At 55.2% G+C, this 19,028-nt stretch overlaps 1 protein-coding gene and 1 non-coding gene across 4 annotated transcripts in view; both read right to left on the reverse strand.

Moving 5' to 3' along the window:
• Window positions 1-5,367: 5,367 nt before the first annotated feature.
• MIR10165 (microRNA mir-10165) lies at window positions 5,368-5,454 on the reverse strand. Its single transcript, NR_162195.1, has one exon. It is a non-coding gene; the product is annotated as a microRNA mir-10165 (primary transcript).
• Window positions 5,455-7,430: 1,976 nt separating this feature from the next.
• Window positions 7,431-19,028, reverse strand: part of CHST15 (carbohydrate sulfotransferase 15) — an 80,487-nt gene continuing 68,889 nt past the window's right edge. For all 3 annotated transcript variants that reach the window (XM_059882099.1, XM_024986067.2, XM_024986066.2), the window contains 3 exons: window positions 18,250-18,406; window positions 11,743-11,890; window positions 7,431-9,818 (listed from right to left, as the gene is read on the reverse strand). In XM_059882099.1, the coding sequence (XP_059738082.1) occupies window positions 9,628-9,818; window positions 11,743-11,890; window positions 18,250-18,406 (496 nt within the window). In that variant the 3' untranslated portion in view covers window positions 7,431-9,627. The remainder of the gene's footprint in view (window positions 9,819-11,742; window positions 11,891-18,249; window positions 18,407-19,028) is intronic.

Genomic DNA, 19,028 nt, shown 5'->3' on the forward strand with positions numbered 1-19,028 from the left:
CATGCCTCACTGCAGGAGAGAGAGCAAGCAGTAGGGAAGGAAGGTCAGGTCAAGCAGGAGGAGTACCTGCTGCCACGTGGAAGCCCAACACCTCAGTGTGCCTACACTAAGGCAGGACAAGTGTCAGCAAAGGAGCCCCTGGGGAAAGGGGCTCCCCCTGGACCCCCGAGCTCTGTCCCCTCACATCTAGGAAGGACAAGGGTATCAGAGCCTGCCTGGGTGGGGCTAGAGGCCACAGAGCCTGGCTTATGGAGATGGCCCTGGAGCCGGGGGCCTCAAGGTCCATTTTGCAAGGAGACAGGAGAGCCCAGGAAGGATGCTGTGGGGAGTGGAGACGGCAGAACAACGATGGGTGAGGAAGGAGCTCTAGCCTGGTCCTCATCACCTACACTCCCACCTCTGAGGGGCCCCTCGGGGTGGTCAGGGCTCCCCCAGGCTCTCCTGAGCCTGGGAGGGTGTATGAGACCCAAGTTCAGGTCCGCTCAGGACAGGGTACTTGGAAGGGTGGGTGGGCGGTCAAGATTGAGAAGGGGAGGCATCCATGTGGGAAGGATTGAGATGGGGAGGGGCTGGTGGGGGAGTGTGTGTGTCTGACCACCACCAGTCCCAAAGGACAGAAGGGTCTCAGCTCAGTGTATCAGGCACTGTGTCCTGTGGCCCCAGATGGAGCGGATGGACCACTGGACTGGGAGTCAGTCTGGCCCTTTCCCAGCCTCCCTTTCTCTAAAGGCATGACGAGCATGATCCTACATGGCATGCAAGCCTCTTAGCTGAGACGGGGGTTGGGAAGGGCCTGGAGACCAAGAAGCACATGTGAGCACCTCTGGAGGCCCCTGTAATCCCTTCTCTGCCACACAGAACAACTCGCCTGGTTGGCTGATCGGAGATCTTAGTCCTTCCACCCTGGGGCGTCCTCATCCTAAGATGATCCTTGGTCGCCAGGAGCTCCCTGGCCCAGGTGAGAGGTGAGCAGGAAGACAGCGGGAGGTTGAGCGGGCCAGCCAGGTTGGTGATGGGCATCTGTCAGGGTAGCCCTCAGAGAGGTTGGTGAGAAAGGCTTTCCTGGTGCAGTGCCCACATAGGTCACACGGGGGCAGCACAGGGCTGCATGTCAGTGACAGCCTCCTACTCCCAGGTCCGGCTTCCTGGAATCCCTGAAGAATGGGGAGGGGGTTGCCACACCCGCCCCAATCCCTTCTCCAGACACTTTGTCTGCAAAACACATTGGGCATGGAAGCAGCTTGGGGAATGTGGTGAGTTCTCAAAAGGCAACAAAGAGAAATGCAGATCTGAAAAGGCCCCTTGCAATCCTCCAGGTACCTCACACTGTTCAGAAGTTGGGGAAAACGGGGTTCGGAGAAGTCAAACCACTTGCTCAGATTCGTCCAGATCACCAAACTCCCAGTTCAGGCACTCTCGGCCTCCCTCTCGGGAACATCACTCCACGGCTGGTATCTAAGCGTGGAGGAAGGAACAGCCTGTGTGTCCCCAGGATCCACTGTCTGGAGGGGAGACAAAAACACATGAGTGACTACTGAGTCACGTAGAAAGCAATCAGGGCCAAGCTAGACAGAGGTGAGACAAGGAAGGAAGAGTCCTCAAGCAGGTCAGGAGGTGGGAGACAGGGTGGAACCCAGGAGGCCGTCATGGAGGAGGAGGTAATGTTTGCACTTGGCCTTGGGGTGAAGGGGGGATGAAGTTGACTCAGTTGAACAATGGGGAGGGTGGGCACTCCTGATGGCACAATGGCTTGAGCAAAGGCAGGGAGACAGACAATGTGGAGCAGAGGTGAGGTGTGTGCCCTCTTAGGGAAAGTTGGCGGGCACCCTAAGGTCCGTGTAGGCTGCCTTTGGAACTGGAGGCTGGCGTGGCTTTGGAATTTGCCTGAATTCCACATCATGTTGAAAGTGTAGAAAAATGGCAGTTTCTCCAGATTATCTCATGTGGAGGTGGGAGTAAACAAACGATCTCCATGGTGACCGTGGGGAGGCCAGCCCCGAGGAGGGAAGCGGCCACTCCCCATTCCTCACCCGTGACTCCAACCCACAGGGCCGCAGGAGCTGTTGCCCACAGGGAACACAGAGGGCCCCTCACTAACCTCAGAACTGGCAGGATGGGGGCAACCCAGGATTCCTGGGCTCTGAGGAAGCTTCAGACCATGAGATGGAAGGGCCCCTGGAGCAGCCGGTCCCTCCTGTTCGATCCCCTAAAAAGTCAGGGGCTCAGCACACACAGAGCTCAGCTTCCTCCCTTCCAGATGGGTGTGGGACACAGAGGGGAGGCAGAAAGAGGGGGCAGAGGCCAGGATCAAGGCTCTGCCCAAAGGCCCCTACAAGGCTGGCACCAACTGATGGGGTGCACGGAAGAGGGGGTGGGGCACCGTTCATGTCCGTTCTGCTGCTTCCACAAGGAAATGACTTGAAGAGGCCACCTGGTCCTGACCTCAGTCCCCACTGCCTGTGTCGGCCTCCCGGCCCAGACTGTGCGGAAGGTACGGGTACCCACCTGACTTCACTGCCCGCCCCACCTGCCTCCTTAGAAACTGGGGAGACTTCAGGGACTCAGGGGTGAGGACAGCTGGTTAAGAGGCAGGTCCTGGAGATCAGCAGACCTGAGATCCAGGCCTAACTCTGCTCCTCAGGAGCTGGGTGGCAGGGGGGTGGTCTCGGGCTTATTAGTGTCGGCCCCTCTCAGCCTCAGCTGCCCCACCTGTATAAGCAGAAGCCCTCTCTCAGGGTGGTGGTGAGGCTCCACGGAGACACTGAGCACAGGCCCTGGCGCGCAGCACGTGTTCCGTAACAGCAACGTCGCTGTCACTCCGTCGCCTCGGGTACCGTGGATGCCTCTCGTCTGCCTCCGCGCAGACAGATGCCCATCTCCTCATTCCGCAGCATCCTAGCCGATGCTCAGGGCAGGCTTAGTGCTCTTGGCCTTTCTGCAAAATGCCCTCCAGTCAACTCTGTGTTTATTTATTGCAAGTCAGTTACGCTTATTCCCAAGTCTTTCTTATGCCAATTGTGCTTGATATCAGAAATGTGTGATTTAATAAATATAGAAACTAGCAGTTCTCAAACTGTTTGTAGCCAGACTCCTTTGCACTCTTAAAAATTATTGAATATTCCCAAAGAGCTTTTGTTTATATGGTTCACATCTATCAGTATTTGTTGTTGTTCAGTCGCTCAGTTGTGTCCAACTCTGCGAGCCCATGGCCTGCAGAACACCAGGCTTCCCTACAGGAGAAATTAAGGTTGAAAGACTTTCAAAGCCCATGAATGCACAAGCGTGAGTCCATCAGCTATCAGAGCAGGCTTCAGCCTCTAGAATTCATCATTTGTACTTTCGAGAGGAAATGAGAAGGTAAAGAGTGAACGACGTTGGTATGGTCATGAGTCTTAGTTTTGCCTGGTGGGTCTCTTGAAAGGGTCTTGAGGGTCGCCAGCATCCTCGGACCACAGCTTGAGAACCGCTGATGTAAACAAATGAAATACGAGTGGAAAATATGAGTCACTTTCTGAAAACCAGGTCGGAAGGGTTGGTAAGTCCCAGCACACACGAGGGGAGTAACTACACGTATGACGAAGGACTCTGCCTTCTGACGCTTCACAAGGGCCTTTCAGTTCTCGTACGCCTTTAGAGAACAAAAACCAGAAACCAGTGCTGATTCAGAACGATGTGGTTTCAGCCGCAAAGACGACCGAAACTCCAATCTGCAGACTCATGTTTGGGCAAAAGGCTTTGGCCCTTATATCAGAAGACAGATACATGAATGTACTTTAAATATTTTAAGTAAAAATCAAATGTTTAAGAACGTGTATGTGGTTAAGAAGGATTTACGGATGCTCCGAGAATTCTGACCTCACCCAGCCCATCCCGCCTACCGTGGACACAGCTCCGGGCCTCATCCGGGCCTCTGACCTCTGACCTTTGCCCTCCCCCACCCCCACTTCACACAGTCAGGGCCCCATAAATACGTGGTGAAAGAACCAGTGAAGCAGTCACTGAACAGACGAGCAGCCTCCCCTCTACCCTAATGCCCGGCCCAGAGCCTTGTGCAAAGTAGATGCTCAGAAAACCCTTGCTAAGAAGTTAAATGCGGACTCTGCAGACTTTCTAGCTGGGTGTCCCCTTGGTGCCTTTGAGGCCACTGGGCAGGGCTGAGTCCAGGGACAGCCTGTCCGTTTATGTTGTGACTCCAAAGCCCCCACAGCCAGCCCCCTAAAGTCTTCTTGGTCCTGTGAGTGGGAGGCTTGGCCGACCCAGGACTTGGAGGATTCCTCTGCCGGCCCGAGTCTCAGCGGCAAAACCCTTCTGGCCGAACAAAGCCGTGTCTGCTTCCCTTTGTTTTCCCCTAGAAGCTCTGGTCACCACCTAGACCCCTAGGTGGGCAGGTCTGCAGAAACCTCTGCCCAGAAGACCCAGAAACTGCTGCCCTATGCCTAAGGGTATCAGAGATGGGGCTGACATGTGAAATGCAGACAGGCAGCTGGGGAGGGGGAGGCTGATGAGGAGTGGGGAATGTACGCTACAGCATGGTTAAGAGCTCTGACTTGGAAGATACAAAGGAAAACTTCTGAATTGACATTCTGCTCGTTCTTTCCAGAGATCGGAACTGTGGGACCTCAGGTAGACGGGTAGCTCTCGGATCCTCACTTTATACTTTCATGTACCATTACCGGGGCCTGTGGTGTCCGCAAGGAGATGGGGTGGACACAGCCCCGGCCTTGAACCCAGCTCATCTGGCTCCAGGCCCGGGGCTGGCCCCACGCCCCCTCCCCACACTGTCCTCTTCGGGGGCCAAATTTGGTGGGTGCAAGTCAGACTGTGCCTTTCAGGGGAAGAATGGTGAAGAAAGATGGCCCATGACTCCAGGAGAAGAGGCTGGAAGGCTTCCAGCCTTATTCCCAGGACCCGGGCTTTCTCTGCTCTGGGAGAAGGGAATTTCTCAGGGAAGTAAAGGGCGGGGTCCCCCACTACCTCACGGAGGTCTTGGGAAAGTCCTGAGACTCGGGAGGCCCAGGGTCCAGACAGCCTGCTTCTAGATCTGACCTGGGCCTGACCTTAAAGGGCCCGCTCAGAGCTGGAGGTGGACAGAAAGCCCTAGGAGCCCTGGCAGCCCCCCATGCTCGCTGCCCTGCTACCCCCAGCTGGGGTTCTCCACTGTGGGGGCTGAGGCCCCCTTCTACTCTCCTCTGTGCCCCAAATTCGAAGCCGGGCACCCACAGAGCAGGGTACTCACACAGGATGGACAGCCCTACTTCTTGCTCTGCCCAAGTGCGCGGGTGATGAACGTAGGTGCAACCGATTGGTCCCGACCCCTGGTGGGAGGACCCAGCTGCTCCAAGTGGCAGACAAGGGGGAACGACTACTATTCCTCCGGTGGGGCCTCTGCAGATGCTGAGGTGCCACCACTTCCGTCTCTGTGGTGTCCTCGTCACCTGCAGGCTCTCAGGGACAGCCACCTGCAGGTCAAAGAGGCCCAGGACTGCCCAGCCTCCGCCCTGCCCACTGGGACCTGCAAGAGCCGTTCTGCAAAGGATGGGCACCACGAGGGGGTGGGGCCAGGCACCATGAGGGGCAGGGGCAGGCAACACGAGGGGGGCGAGGCCATGCTGACAGGGCAGGGCTTCAGCAGCAAGGACGGAGCCAAGGTCACGGAGTGGAGGTCAGCCTGGGGCCACGAGGCCCAGGCGCTGACAGCGAGGTTGGTGGTTGCTTTCCAAAGGCTTCCCTCTTGGAGGCCGGTGGGTCCCCAAGAGCCCCTCGGGGGCCAGAAAACATTCTAACCGTTTGTGTGGTTTTCAAAAGCGACTCCCGTGGAAGCATGACTCACTTCAGAGCAGCTGAACTTCAGAAACTCAGAAGTGCCCGTGTGGCTTCTGCAGGTCCCCCTGGGACCACAGCAAGGCTCACTTGGAAGAAACATATGAAGGAACCACTCGCCATTCGCCCTGTCTCCTCCCTCCTCTCACAGGCGCCGTCTCAGAACAGAACATTGGGAAGCTGGGCCTCCCTCTGCTAGGCAGACGCTGCCCACTCAGACCTGCTTGTCCGAAAGGGGCAGGCCAGTGGGCACCCCCTGCATCCTCTGACTGCCAATCTGCTCAGGGGACCACCCCCTGTTGCTGACTGGATAAAGGTTCCCAAAGATGCCTACATCCTAATTCCTGGAACCGAGAGATATGTCATGTTACCTGGGAAATGGGCTTTGCAGGTGTGACCTGTAGACGGGAAGGAAAGCTGATCCAGCTTTAGCATCCTGTAGCCCAGAGTCCAGGTGGCGCTAGTGGTAAAGAACCAGCATGCCAATGCAGGAGACTTAAGAGATCCCGGTTCGATCCCTAGGTGGGGAAGATCCCCTGGAGGAGGGCATGGTGACCCACTCCAGTATTCTTGCCTGGAGAGTCCACATGGATAGAGAAACCTGGTGGGCTACAGTCCACGGGGTCACAAAGAGTTGGACACGACTGAAGAGACTGAGCACTCAATCTGAGCGAAAGTTTACATTCAGATATAGATGGTCCTCATCAGAATGTTCCCTGAGAGCTGGGTCCCGAGTGGGGGTGGGAGTGGCCTCACAGCAGCGGGGGTTTTGGACAGGCCCCGGGGGAGGGGGTCCTGGGATCCACCTTCCAGACACACCCATCTGCCCCCATCCCCGTCTCCCACCGCCCCTTCTTCTCACAGGCCCAGCACCTTCCTTGCTGAGTGAAACTGTTCCTGGCTTTGCCATTAAGAGCTGGGGATTTCCTCGTTGGCAGGCCCGGCCTTGCTACCACCTCTCCCCTCCGACACACCAGTACTGGGGGCTGTGCTGGGGAGAGGAGAACCCAGAGTGGGTCCTTCCAGAATTCGGGAACTGACCCGGCTTCCCACTGCCTCCAGGATGACCCAGGCTCCCGCAGCCCCAGACCTGAGGTTACCTCATCTCCCTCAGGCTTGCCCTGGCTGCACCTGGGGGCCTTGGGGTGTCCAGGGACAATGACATGCACACAGTGACACCAGGAACCTCAAAGTCGCAGCCCCCAGGGGCCAGGCAGGCCTGAGACATGAGGAAAGCAGCCTGTTGGGAGCAGCAGGACCTTTGATCACCCAAGCTTGAAACCTGAATGTCTGAAGATGACATTAGGCCCGTCTTGGACAGGGCTGCACCTCACCGCCCTTACTCACACCATCCGCCGGAGTCCCTGGGGACGTCCACGTCCTCTCTCTCACCGTCACCACGCGTGGCAGGTCCCCTGGGTACAGGGTTCATAGTGCAGCAGGCGAGACGCTGAGCTCCTCCTGTGGCTCCTTCACACGCCTGCACTCGGCGGACACACTTCCATGGGTGCTGTGACGGCTAAGGAGGAAGGGCGTGCCCTCTGGGGTCCACGTTTAATTACGATCAGTATTAACAAAAGGACAGCACAATGATGGTTCATAAACACACCTTAACGCAACGAAGGGGGCATAGTTTAATACAATCGGATGCACAGCTTTGGGGACACACAGTAACCTGGGTAGTGAGAGAGGCTCTGATTTGCTTTGGTTTGGGATGATGGGCTCAAGGACCACCGCTCGAAATGGCAGCTCTGCCGTCACCAGGAGAGGGGCCTCGCACACAAGAGAGCAGAGGAAAGCAAAGGCGACAGCCAGCCAGCCCTTTGGAGAAAGGCCCCTGGAGAAACCGTGTCCGTGCAGACGGTGCTGACTGGCACCCACGGATGGGCCTGCGTCTGTAGAAAGATTTGTATAATAAACCAAATAATATTGGAACTCAGACTTTCGGTTAACACTTCTGTAAGAAGTAGAATTACGCTGCATGTTGCTCACATGCAGGGGGTGCGTGAGCAAAGTCCTTGTGACCACGGTTGGGGCCGAGGAGCAAAACGTGGGCTGAAACTGATGAGCTGTTGAAGAACTGGCAGAGAAATGAACCCATGAATGGGGGTTGAGTCCAGAGCAGAGGGGGCTGACAGGCAACAGAACTGAAGGGAACCCGCTGAGAAACACACGCACACACCCACACACGCACCCCTGTACTGCAAAGAAATACACACGTATGCGCCAGTGATATCTTCCTACAGAACCTCGCGCTCAGGACAGGTCTCCTGTGCGCTGCTGCTCCAAGTGCCACGGGGAGAGAGGAAGAGGGGGCCTGTCCCTGAAAGTGGGTGCTCGGGACCCGGGCTGCTCCACAGCAGAAACAGCCTGGCCGTGCCCGGGCGAGCCCACCGCGCGCCTTCGAGTGGACAGAGCATCCCACCTCCAACGGCAGTAGGGATGGGACAGCTGAGTGAATCCTCAGCCCCATGAGTGGCGGCTGCCCGTGGAGGCGTTTGCACTTTCTGACTGGTGGTGTGCCTGGCACCTCGACCTGGAGACCTCTGACTCGCAGAACCTTCCACTGACAACCGTGCGCAGAGTTTAGCTGGGGGTCCCGCCTGGGGGCTTGTGTGCAAGAACGGCGTTCAATCTTTCCCATCACCTCCAAGAAACAGCAAGACCGTCAGCGCATCTGACAGCAAACCGAGCTGCCAAGTGGCCCAGAAAGTTCTGTCAAGGATCTGCTCCCGGCTTTCTCGTATGGAATCCCAGCACAGCTCGTCCGGCCCAGGCAGAGCTCACATGTCTATTTCTGGATCCGAAACAGGCATTCTGCAGTTTGCTGGGTGAGGAAGGCCCTCTGGCCACATACGGAGGAGAAGGTGGTAACAAGCTCACCACAGAGGAAGGCAGAGCAGTGGAGCCTGTCGCCCCCAGAACTAAAACCTCCCAGCGCGGGCAGCTCTCTGAGGCCCTCGGGGGCACAGCCGGGGCCAAGGTGCACAGATTTTTCCATCGATTCCTTCAAGGTGTTCAGTCTGGCATTAACAGCGACCATTTCCCTTCTGATTTTAAACTGAATTTATATCTCCAGTTAGAAATTGAAAAAAACAAAAAAACTCTTGAGAAAACATCTACGTGGACAGAAAAAGAGAGCTCCAGCCAGTGAAATGCAGAAAGTGGTTTGTTTTAAATACATTCGCTTTCTTTTTAAACATAAGTAAAGTCCACGAGGACAGAAGGGGAGGAGGTCCGAGACAGGAACATGCTACCCAAAATTGACTTGTGTCTTTTCTCTCGTAAATAGTGAAATTGATGGGGTTTATATCTGAAGAGACAGAAGGGCTGACTTTGGGGTAAAAGGTGAAAAAAAAAAAATGAAAGAGCCTCCATTCTCCGCCATCCTGAGGTTTAGTGACCTGAACAGAGGATTGTGAAACTGAATGTGTAGTGTGTATCCTGGCCCTCGATGGGGTGGGGCCTCCAGTGGATCTCGGAATCGTCAAAGCCCAGACTCCACACCCAGCACCCTCCTGCACCCCACCCAGCGCCCGCCTGCCTCGTCCCGGAGCCTGGACACTCTCAGAGCAGAAGGGGACCCCTTTCCAAGTGGAATCTCCAACAGCCTCCATCCAAGGCTTGGCGATGGGTCCTTGCTGGGCTGCGTGATGTCACAAAGGATTCGGAACCAGGTTCCACAAACACGGGCCCAGGGACGGGGGGGGTCTCCTCCAGGCTCTGAGTGTAAGGGTTCCCCAAGAGAGACCTTCAGACCATGGAAGTCACAGAAACCGCGGCCCTGCCGGCGCCGGGAAGCCGGTTTCACGTCTTCCTCCACAGGAAGGCCTCGTCGGCGAGGACCTGCGCCAGCCGGGCGTTGAAAGGCCCGTAGAAGTCCCGCAGAAGCCTCTGGGTGACCGGCCACATGGGCCCCAGATCCCGGTCCTCAGGACGCCGTGTGTTGGATGCTGGGCTCTTGGTCATCAAGGCCTCTTGCTTCTCACTTAAGGGTCCTAGAACGCAAAGGAAAGAGCCTGTGAGGCCAGTGAGGGGCATAAGAAACCCTAATGAGAGAATCCAGGCCATGCTTCCTGGGAAGACAGGAGGTTCCTGTAAGAATGTGTATGGAGATTCAGATTCTTTGGCTGGATTCATTTCGGAGTTGCTGAGGGAAAGTGAAAAGTGAAAGTGAAGTCGCTCAGTCGTGTCCGACTCTTTGTGACCCCGTAGACTGTAGCCTACCAGGCTCGTCTGTCCATTGGATTTTCCAGGCAAGGGTACTGGAGTGGGTTGCCATTGCCTTCTCCAGGGGATCTTCCTGACCCAGGGATCGAACCCAAGTCTCCTGCGTTGTAAGCAGATGCCTTCTACGTGGTCTGGTGTGTTTGCCACCCTGGAAGCACAGCTGGGTCTCTGGGTGCAGCCTCGCCTCCTGGTTTCACTTCCAAAGCCCCGTAAAGAGGAGCCGGCCTGTGCCTGGAGAGCTGTGGCCTGCCACACGCGGCCTCCGCACGGAGATGCTCTGCAACCGGCCACTCGAATTCTGCCTCCACCATTTCCACTCCAGGCCGCTGCAGAGGGCCTCGTGGTGGAGCCGTATTTCTCCCCGTGTGTCCTGCTGTGCAGTCACCACGGGGGGAGGGGTGGGGGCCACCCGTGCCCAGGGACCCCCCACTGGCTGAACCTCCACCTGCAGCAGGGGTGTCCGTGGGGGGAGGCCCAAGAACAAACCAGCAGGTGCTGCCTCCCAAGAGTGCGGCCTCCACCCCCAGCCCGCAGGACCTGAAGCCTCTCACTGGCTCAACCTCCAGGATCCCCACTCGGCCTCTGCGCCCCAGGGCTCTCAGGGTCAGGCTGAAGTCCTGAGTCCATGCACAGAAACTACACCCCAGTGTCCCTGGGTTACGTGACAGGGAAGGAACGGACTGGCCTTTGCCAGCGTCCATCTTAGGGACCAAAGACGAGTCACTGAAATGTGCCAGAGTCTGCAGGTGGCCCAGTCAAAGGAAAAACGGTTCCAGGCCTTAAAAGGAAAAGGTAATCACACTCGACTGCATTACCAGGTCTCCGCGAGAAGGAGACAGGAATCAAATGACAAAAGGGCCCTGAGTCCCAGCGGCGGGCAAATGGATCTCAGGAAATATTCAACTGACAAAACTCCCAGGCAAGCTCATCAGACAGGGCTGCGGGGGCGTCTGGGTGGCTGTGGGGGAGGAACGTGCAGGCCGGCCCAGCCTCTCGAGGGGTCCTGGGTGCTGCCCACCGGGGACCCTCTGCACCCGTGTACACGCCTCTACCAGCCGTCACTGGGGCCAGCGAATTAGCCTGCCACCACAAAGTGCCACCAGGGACTCGAGGGGACGGTCTCCTCTGGGTGGGGACAGGGTCCTTCACCCTGGAGGCCCAGGAGCCCAAACCTGGCCACGTGGCTCTGCCTCCAGGGGTCCCAGCAAAGCAGGGACAACCGATGACCTGCCCATCCCCTCCTCCAGGCCCTGTGGCCTCTGAAAGACAGTTCCAGCAGTCAGGACACCCTGTCCATTCTCATGGCGCAGCTCACACCACTCCTTCCAAGATCCCTTCAGCAGCTGAGACCCCCAAGTCACATGTAAGGGTTTCACGTGTATGAGGACACTAAATCACTCCTCGCCCACGTCACCATCAGTCACTCGGTGATTCAAGCCTTGCTTCCTCCTCTCCTTCCACTGGACCATAAGCTCCCAGATGAGTGGCTGTCTCTTCCTCCCCGGAGACCGCCTCCCCACACTGCGTACAAGGCCCCATCTGGAGCTGGTGCTTCACCAACAGGCGCTAATCTGTGGCTCTCCCCGCCCAGGCCCACCCTGCCCAGGCTCACGGAGTCTGCCTGGGACCCGGCAGGTCGGTGTCCATGGAACTCCCGCCCTGCTCTGTGGGTGTCCGGCTCAAGATTCATACCAAGGCTGAGGAACTGGAAGACCCTGTGCATGGTGTCCTTGACGTTGGAGGCGTGGTCTTCCAGGCGGAGGATGAGGAACTGCTCCTTGTTAAAGACGGTGAGCCAGTCTAGAAGGTACACGGCGTACAGCCCAACCTGGAGCCTCACCTAGGACCGAGCAAGAAGGCGGGCGTTAGTTCAGGGGTAATTCCTCCAAAACCGTAGATGCTTTTCTATATGCACTACACATTATAAACCAACAGCGGGAGGAATCCCAGCAAACAAGTACCTTCAGAAGCTGGAAATTTTATGTGGACCGAAATGCTGGACTGGATGAAGCATAGCTGGAATCAAGATTGTTGGGAGAAATATCAATAACCTCAGATATGCAGATGACACCACCCTTATGGCAGAAAGTGAAGAACTAAAGAGCCTCTTGATGAAAGTGAAAGAGGAGAGTGAAAAAGTTGGATTAAAGCTCAACATTCAGAAAACTAAGATCGTGGCATCTGGTCCCATCACTTCATGGGAAATAGATGGGGAAACAATGGAAACAGTGAGAGAGACTTTATTTTGGGGGGCTCCAAAATCACTGCCGATGGTGACTGCAGCCATGAAATAAAAAGATGCTTACTCCTTGGAAAAAAGCTATGACCAATCTAGACAGCATATTAAAAAGCAGAGACATTACTTTGCCAACAAAGGTCCGTCTAGTCAAGGCTATGGTTTTTCCAGTGGTCATGTATGGATGTGAGAGTTGGACTATAAAGAAAGCTGAGTGTCGAAGAATTGATGCTTTTGAACTGTGGTGTTGGAGAAGACTCTTGAGAGTCCCTTAGACTGCAAAGAGATCCAACCAGTCCATCCTAAAGATCAGTCCTGAGTGTTCATTGGAAGGACTGATGCTGAAGCTAAAACTCCAATACTTTGGACATCTGATGTAAAGAACTGACTCATTTGAAAAGACCCTGCTTCTGGGAAAGATTGAAAGCAAGAGGAGAAGGGGACGACAGAGGACAAGAGGTTGGATGGCATCACCGACTCAGTGGACGTGAGTTTGAGTAAGCTCCAGGAGTTGGCGATGGACAGGGAAGCCTGGCGTGTTGAAGACCATGGGATTGCAAAGAGTCGGACATGACTGAGTGACTGAACTGAACTGTTTTTTTAAGTCTTTATTGAATTTGTTACAATACCGCTTCTGTTTTTACATTTTGGCCAAGAGACATGTGGGATCTTAGCTCTGTGACCAGGGACTGAACCTCCACCCTCTGCATTGGAAGGCGAAGTCTCAACCACCGGACCACCAGGGACGTCCCCAGAAGCCGGATTTTCAACACCACTCGCGCTTGCTGCCCTGTGCAGGCCTTTGTGTTCCATGCACAAAGGATTCCCACACTCAGGGTCTCGTTTCATCCTTAGAACCACCCTGTAGGTATCTTCACGACATAGAGAGGACCTGGGTGAAGGGAGAGGCCAAGGTTACGCCCACCAGTGGCGTGGAATTCCTTTACACAGGACCCAGCTGCCTTTGCTTCTATACCCAGCACGCAACAGCCGTGAGAAACACCTGCAAATGCCCAGCAACCAGCCACAAGAGGAGCCGCCAAATGCCAGGCACCACATGGAGGTCTATGACCTTCAATGTGTGTGCACATCCCAGTCTGAGCAGCGTTGTGTGAAGCCCTTCCTGTCCACCTGCACTTCGGGGTCCTTGTCCTTCTCCTGTGCCTTCTCCCATGCCAAACTGCAAGCGTTTGTGGTGAAGCGTTAACCTGACCCACAGAGATGTCTGGCCTTGGTCCTTGACTCCTGGGAGGCCACCTAAAGCCACCTGGGAAGTCCTGCCTGATGAGAGTATCTCGCTTGCCAGGGGGGCGGGGGGGGTGGGTCTGGCCACTGGACAGTCTAACAGCATGACTTAGGATGGGGGCTTTGGGCCTCGCAGGACCAGTCTGACCTCCAAGAGGGACTGGACGGGTAAAGGTCAGCCAGGCGGGCAGTACGTGATGGAGCCTCGAGAAACGCTGCAGACGCCAAAGGCTTGGGTGGGCGTCCCCGGCCGGCAGTATGCTGCGTGTACCGTCACACGTGCTTCTCCTGGCTGACTTTAATCCGTGTCCCTTCCCTGCTGTAAACCGTAACCACGAGTGTAACAGCCAACCGTGTGCTCTGGGATTCCTTCCAGTGAATTACTGAACATGATGGTCCCCCAGTTTGCAAACAGTGTCAGAAGGGAGAGTGGTCTTGGGGACTGCTCCCTCTGACTTCACAGTTGGCTTTACAAAGCTCCGGAAAAACAGTGAACCCTTCCCCTTCTGCTCTGAGGTCCCCCCCTTTCTCCAGCACTCCCATCCGTGCCCCCGACTCAGGGACCCCGCTCTGTGTCCGGCCTCTGGTTGTGCCTCGTCTCTTTGTTCAGGCACGGTCCCAGCCCCCTGCCTGGTGCTCCCACCTCGAGTCTCTGAGGGTAAGCTCCCCACACTGATGCCTGGCCTCACCTGGCTCTCCTTGTGTGCAAAGTCCTTGGCCTGGCTGGACCCCCAACCCACCCCCTCCCACGTGGAGCACCTCTCAGTGCGCAATCCTGGTTCCTGACACAGACTTTCACCTCCTACTTCCGCTCCCTCCCAGCTCGACCTTGACCTCCTTCCTCCAGGGTGGGGACCAGGATCCCAGTCGTCATCCCCTCATCCTGCATGAGGCCAAGCCCCCTGGCACTCCCACGCTGAACACCTTGACGACCATAAGACGGTGAAACCTTGACAAAATACGTACAGACTACAGACGCTAAGTGGCTTCATCTCTCGCTATTCTTTTTTTCCATTTCATTGTTCTTCTAATTGTGTGGGAGGTGGTGGAGGAAGAAAAACAACTGGAGGGAGGAAAGCTGTCTTCAGAATTCATTAGCTGCCTGCAGCCCTCAGGTTGCAGCTACCTCAGACACCAGCTCGTAAAAGGACCTCAAGCTGGGCCAGAAATAAAGAGAAAACAGGAACGTGCCAGCCTCAGAAATAAACACATGTGTCGCCTCCAACACAGACAACCACTGTGAGCACGGCTTCTTGCTAAATCATTGAGAGCTTTCTGTTCTCAGCCTGTCTGTCCCTCCAAGGAGGACCAGCCTGACCAAGTTTATCTCTTCCAGAGAACCTGCCTTCGCTCCTGAGAACCTTCTAGAAGGTTCTAGAAGCTCCTGCCTTTGTGGCAGGACGGGGGTGTTTTAAAGTAGCTGCAGTGGTCCCTAGACCCGGCCACAGGGGACAGCATTTCCCTGGAAGTGCGTCTGTGCCTTCATGGACGGAACCCCCCCGCACTGGCCAGGCAGGCCTCCTGCAACTGAGTCTGTCTTCCCAGGAGGGCTGGTCAGCAGCAGAGGGACCGTCTGGGGCAAGCAGGAAACAAACCTGAGAGGGCTCTGCAGGGGCAGAGGGGTGGGCAAGCCCTCCTGGTCTCCTGGACACTCCTGTTTCACTCCAACCCCTCAGCCCCCACCCCCACCCCCTTACCAGTCAAGGGAAGTGCTGCTCACCTCGAATGACAGTTTCTGGTTCACGGAGCATCACTGCCAACAACCCAAGACAGGCTCACACCACCCCTCCCCTCATCTTTCCCCAGTACCGATCAGAGAATCAAAGTGGAATGGGGATAAAAAAGAGTCTTTAGGAGAAGTGCCCAGTATGTTTAAAATTTAAAAACACTGGAGCTGAGAGAGGCCTTTGGGTTTATCTGCTCAGCCGGCTCTGGGTGGAAGCACAAGAGGCCCAGGGAAGGCAAGGAGCCTGGTCCCGGAGCTGGGCCCTCGCCCTGGGGACCTGTTCCCCATCCCAGGCCGGGAAAGAGCTGAGGAGTGCGGTGCAGGGTCTCCCCTGACAAGAGCACACGAACCCCTCTGCTCCTCATTAGGGAATCAGTTGGAACTCTCCACCCGGCTTCTCCACTAGTTTCACAGACTACCCATTCACTCATTCATTCTGCAAATATTCTAGTGCATCCTGCATGCCAGGTTACATGCTAAGCAACGGGGATGTGCTGCTATGTAACAGACATGGCCCCTGGCCACATGGAGCTTGCAATCTGGTGGAGGTAGAGCTAAACTGGTGAAGAACAATTATCTGTAATGGCCAACTGTGATCCAGGCTGTGGGGAAATGAAAGGTGTGGAAAGAAAGTGAACTGAAGTCAAGATTAAAGCAAGACCCGAAGGATGAGGAGCACGTGTCAGGCAGGGGCGTGGGGTAGGCTCTGGAGCCAGGTGTCCCCAAGACAAGCGCCCAAAACAACCCCTGGAGGGCTGCTGCACAGGCAGATGGACCGCCCCCCACCCCTCCCAAAGCTCCTGATTCTGGAGTCTGGGACTCAACCTGAGAGTATGCGTTCCCGACAAGTCCCCAGGGATGCCGATACTCTTGGTCTCGGACCACACCTGTGAATCCCTGCTCTGAGGCAAGAGGACCCAGCAGGGGAGGGTGTGGCTGTAGAGCAGTGATGGAGAGGGAGATGGGACGTGGGGAGCAGGAGGGCAGGCAGGCGGGACCGGCTCCCGGGCTCAGGGGCCAGATTCTGTGTTGATCCTTTGTGTGCGTCTTCCCTGCAAAACTATACACGCCAGCAGGGCGGCCTGGGATCCTACCTGCTCCTCTGTGCAGCCTGCTCTTAGGGGAGACACTGACTGAACCGCCTACCCCGGCCATGCAAGGTAGGAGCCACTTGCATGAGCTATCTTAACAACAGGTCAGGAACACGTGGTGAGGGATATGGAACTAACAAGCTACCACAAACCAGAATAATTCAGGAAGGGTCAAGAAAAGAGGAGATGCCAATCCATATGTTCTACCAACCTGCCAGAATCCTCCTCGCTGAAATCCATCTTGGCTGAGCCATGCACCCACCACCAGCTAGGATGGAGTCAGAGTGATTGGCCAGAGACAACTTGGAAACTAACCCCTTTACCACGAAACCTAAAACTTTGAGCCGCCTGGTGGAGCGGTTCTCCTGGGTTCCCTTACCCTGCTGCTCTCCACAGGGGCTGCTGCTGCTGCTGCTAAGTCGCTTCAGTCGTGTCCGACTCTGTGCGACCCTAGAGATGGCAGCCCACCAGGCTTCCCCGTCCCTGGGATTCTCTAGGCAAGAACACTGGAGTGGGTTGCCATTTCCTTCTCCAATGCATGAAAGTGAAAAGTGAAAGTGAAGTCGCTCAGTCATGTCCGACTCCTAGCGACCCCATGGACTGCAGCCCACCAGGCTCCTCCATCCATGGGACTTTCCAGGCAAGAGTGCTGGAGTGGGGTGCCATTGCCTTCTCCGTCCACAGGGGCACCCCTTCCCAATAAAGTCTCTTGCTTTATCTGCATGTGTGTCTCCTTGGACAATTCATTTCCAAGTGTTAGACAAGAGCCCCCTTCCTGCAACGTTGTCAGATAAAATAGTCTAGACAACAAAGAAAAGGGAGGGAACCCTCTTGACTTCGAACCCCATCATACCTGGGGGTTCCCCGGCCCCCACCTCAAGCAGATCTACCACGTGGAGCAAGCCTGTGGACCACACTCGGGGGCTGAAGGAGACTTACCACTGTGGCAAGCCTGCTGAGAAGGCACTTGGGACAACCCAGGGTGCTGTGCAGTGCGAAACCATCCCTTAGCTACACCATGCTGAAGTCACCAGTAACAGCTTCTTTTACATGGGAAAAAAAGAGGGGATAAGGAGATCAAACCAGTCAACCTGGAGGGAAATCAACCCTGAATACTCATTAGAAGAACTGATGCTGAAGCTGAGGTGCCAATACTTTGGCCACCTGATGCAGCGAGCTGACTCATTGGAAAAGACCCTGATGCTGGGAAAGACTGAAGGCAGGAAGAGAAGAGGGCATCAGAGGATGAGACGGTTGGATGGCATCACTGATGCAATGGACATGAACTTGGACAAACTTCAGGAGATGGCGAAGGACAGGGAGGCCTGATGTGCTGCTGTCCATGGGGTAGCAGAGTTGTACACTACTGGGCGACTGAACAACAACAGCAACAACAAGAAACATACAGCTATATTCCTGAAGGCAAAGGAGAGCAAAAAAAGAGGGATCGATGGAAAAAAATTTTGCATTAAGACTCAGTCGGAGAAGCACTGAAAGTCACTGGTGGGTAATTTTTTAAACCAACAAAACAATCCAGCATTAGAACACTCTTAAGACAATCAGAGAGTTGGGTCCTCACGTCTGCCAGTCCTAATTGCAGGGTGTGTTTCCGAGCCTTGCTAAATAATAATCTTCCTAAATGCACCCTCTTTCTTTCGCAGGGGGGGAGGAGTGAGCATTGCAACTGAGCCATCAGCGAGGAAGAAAGCAGGGTGCCAGCTGAAAGGGCCCATCAGCTTTTATAGATTTTACATCCATGAATATTTCTTTGGCATTAGCCACCGCTCAAAGGCATGGGGAGAGGCATTTGCACATTAAAACGCTTCTCTGTTTAAATGCTAAAATCCCCATCCACAATGCCCTGGCACAATAACCGCGGAGCAGCCCTTCCGCATACGCACAGGCATGGCGTTGTTGAGGGTGTTGTTGTAGACGCAGGCACGCAATGAATAATCCAGCATGCAATTTTCAAACAGCTGCAGAGCTTCTGTCACTTTTTCATGGAAGTCATCTGCAGATTTATTCGAACTTGCAAAGTAGAGATAGTCGGAGTACAACCTGTGAATAAAACAGATGGATCTTTTTACCCCCAGGAATGTGAAATCGCGCTATCTGCGTGACAACGGAAATCAACAAGCAATTATGTTACTTCGTTCAGTTCATTGAGACACCACAGCTCTCTTCTTCCCTAGCCCACGAGCTGCTTCCAACCGCCCCTGCCCCGGCCAATCTCCCCACCCTTCACAGGTCCACCCACGCTCTCCTGGACGCAGGCACGGTCTACACTGGCCCCAGGCAAGCCCCCATTCATTTTTTCTGTGCTTTCCTCTCTTTTGGTCCTTTCTAGGCACCTTGGGCCAAGGCGGTTTTCACAATGAGTGAACTTTGAAACAACACCAGATTACAAAGACTGTACAAGAGCAGAGAGGCCATGAAAATTTTATGCCCCTTCCGGTTCCTATCTCCCCTGTTCGTGGCAACAATAACAGAACAGCTGTCGCTCTGCCAGTATTACAATTCTGTGTGAGATTCCTAGCCCATTCCAGACTCGGAAAGTTAAAGCAAAATTATGAAATGCATCCTTCTAGGTTGATAGGAATCTATTTTTAACACAATGTAGAAACATCTCCACCCCAGGTCTAACGGCATGCAGACACCAGTAGACCTCCACACGTGTCCA

This window comes from Bos taurus, chromosome 26 (genome assembly GCF_002263795.3).
Source record: "Bos taurus isolate L1 Dominette 01449 registration number 42190680 breed Hereford chromosome 26, ARS-UCD2.0, whole genome shotgun sequence".
Lineage (NCBI taxonomy): Eukaryota > Metazoa > Chordata > Mammalia > Artiodactyla > Bovidae > Bos > Bos taurus.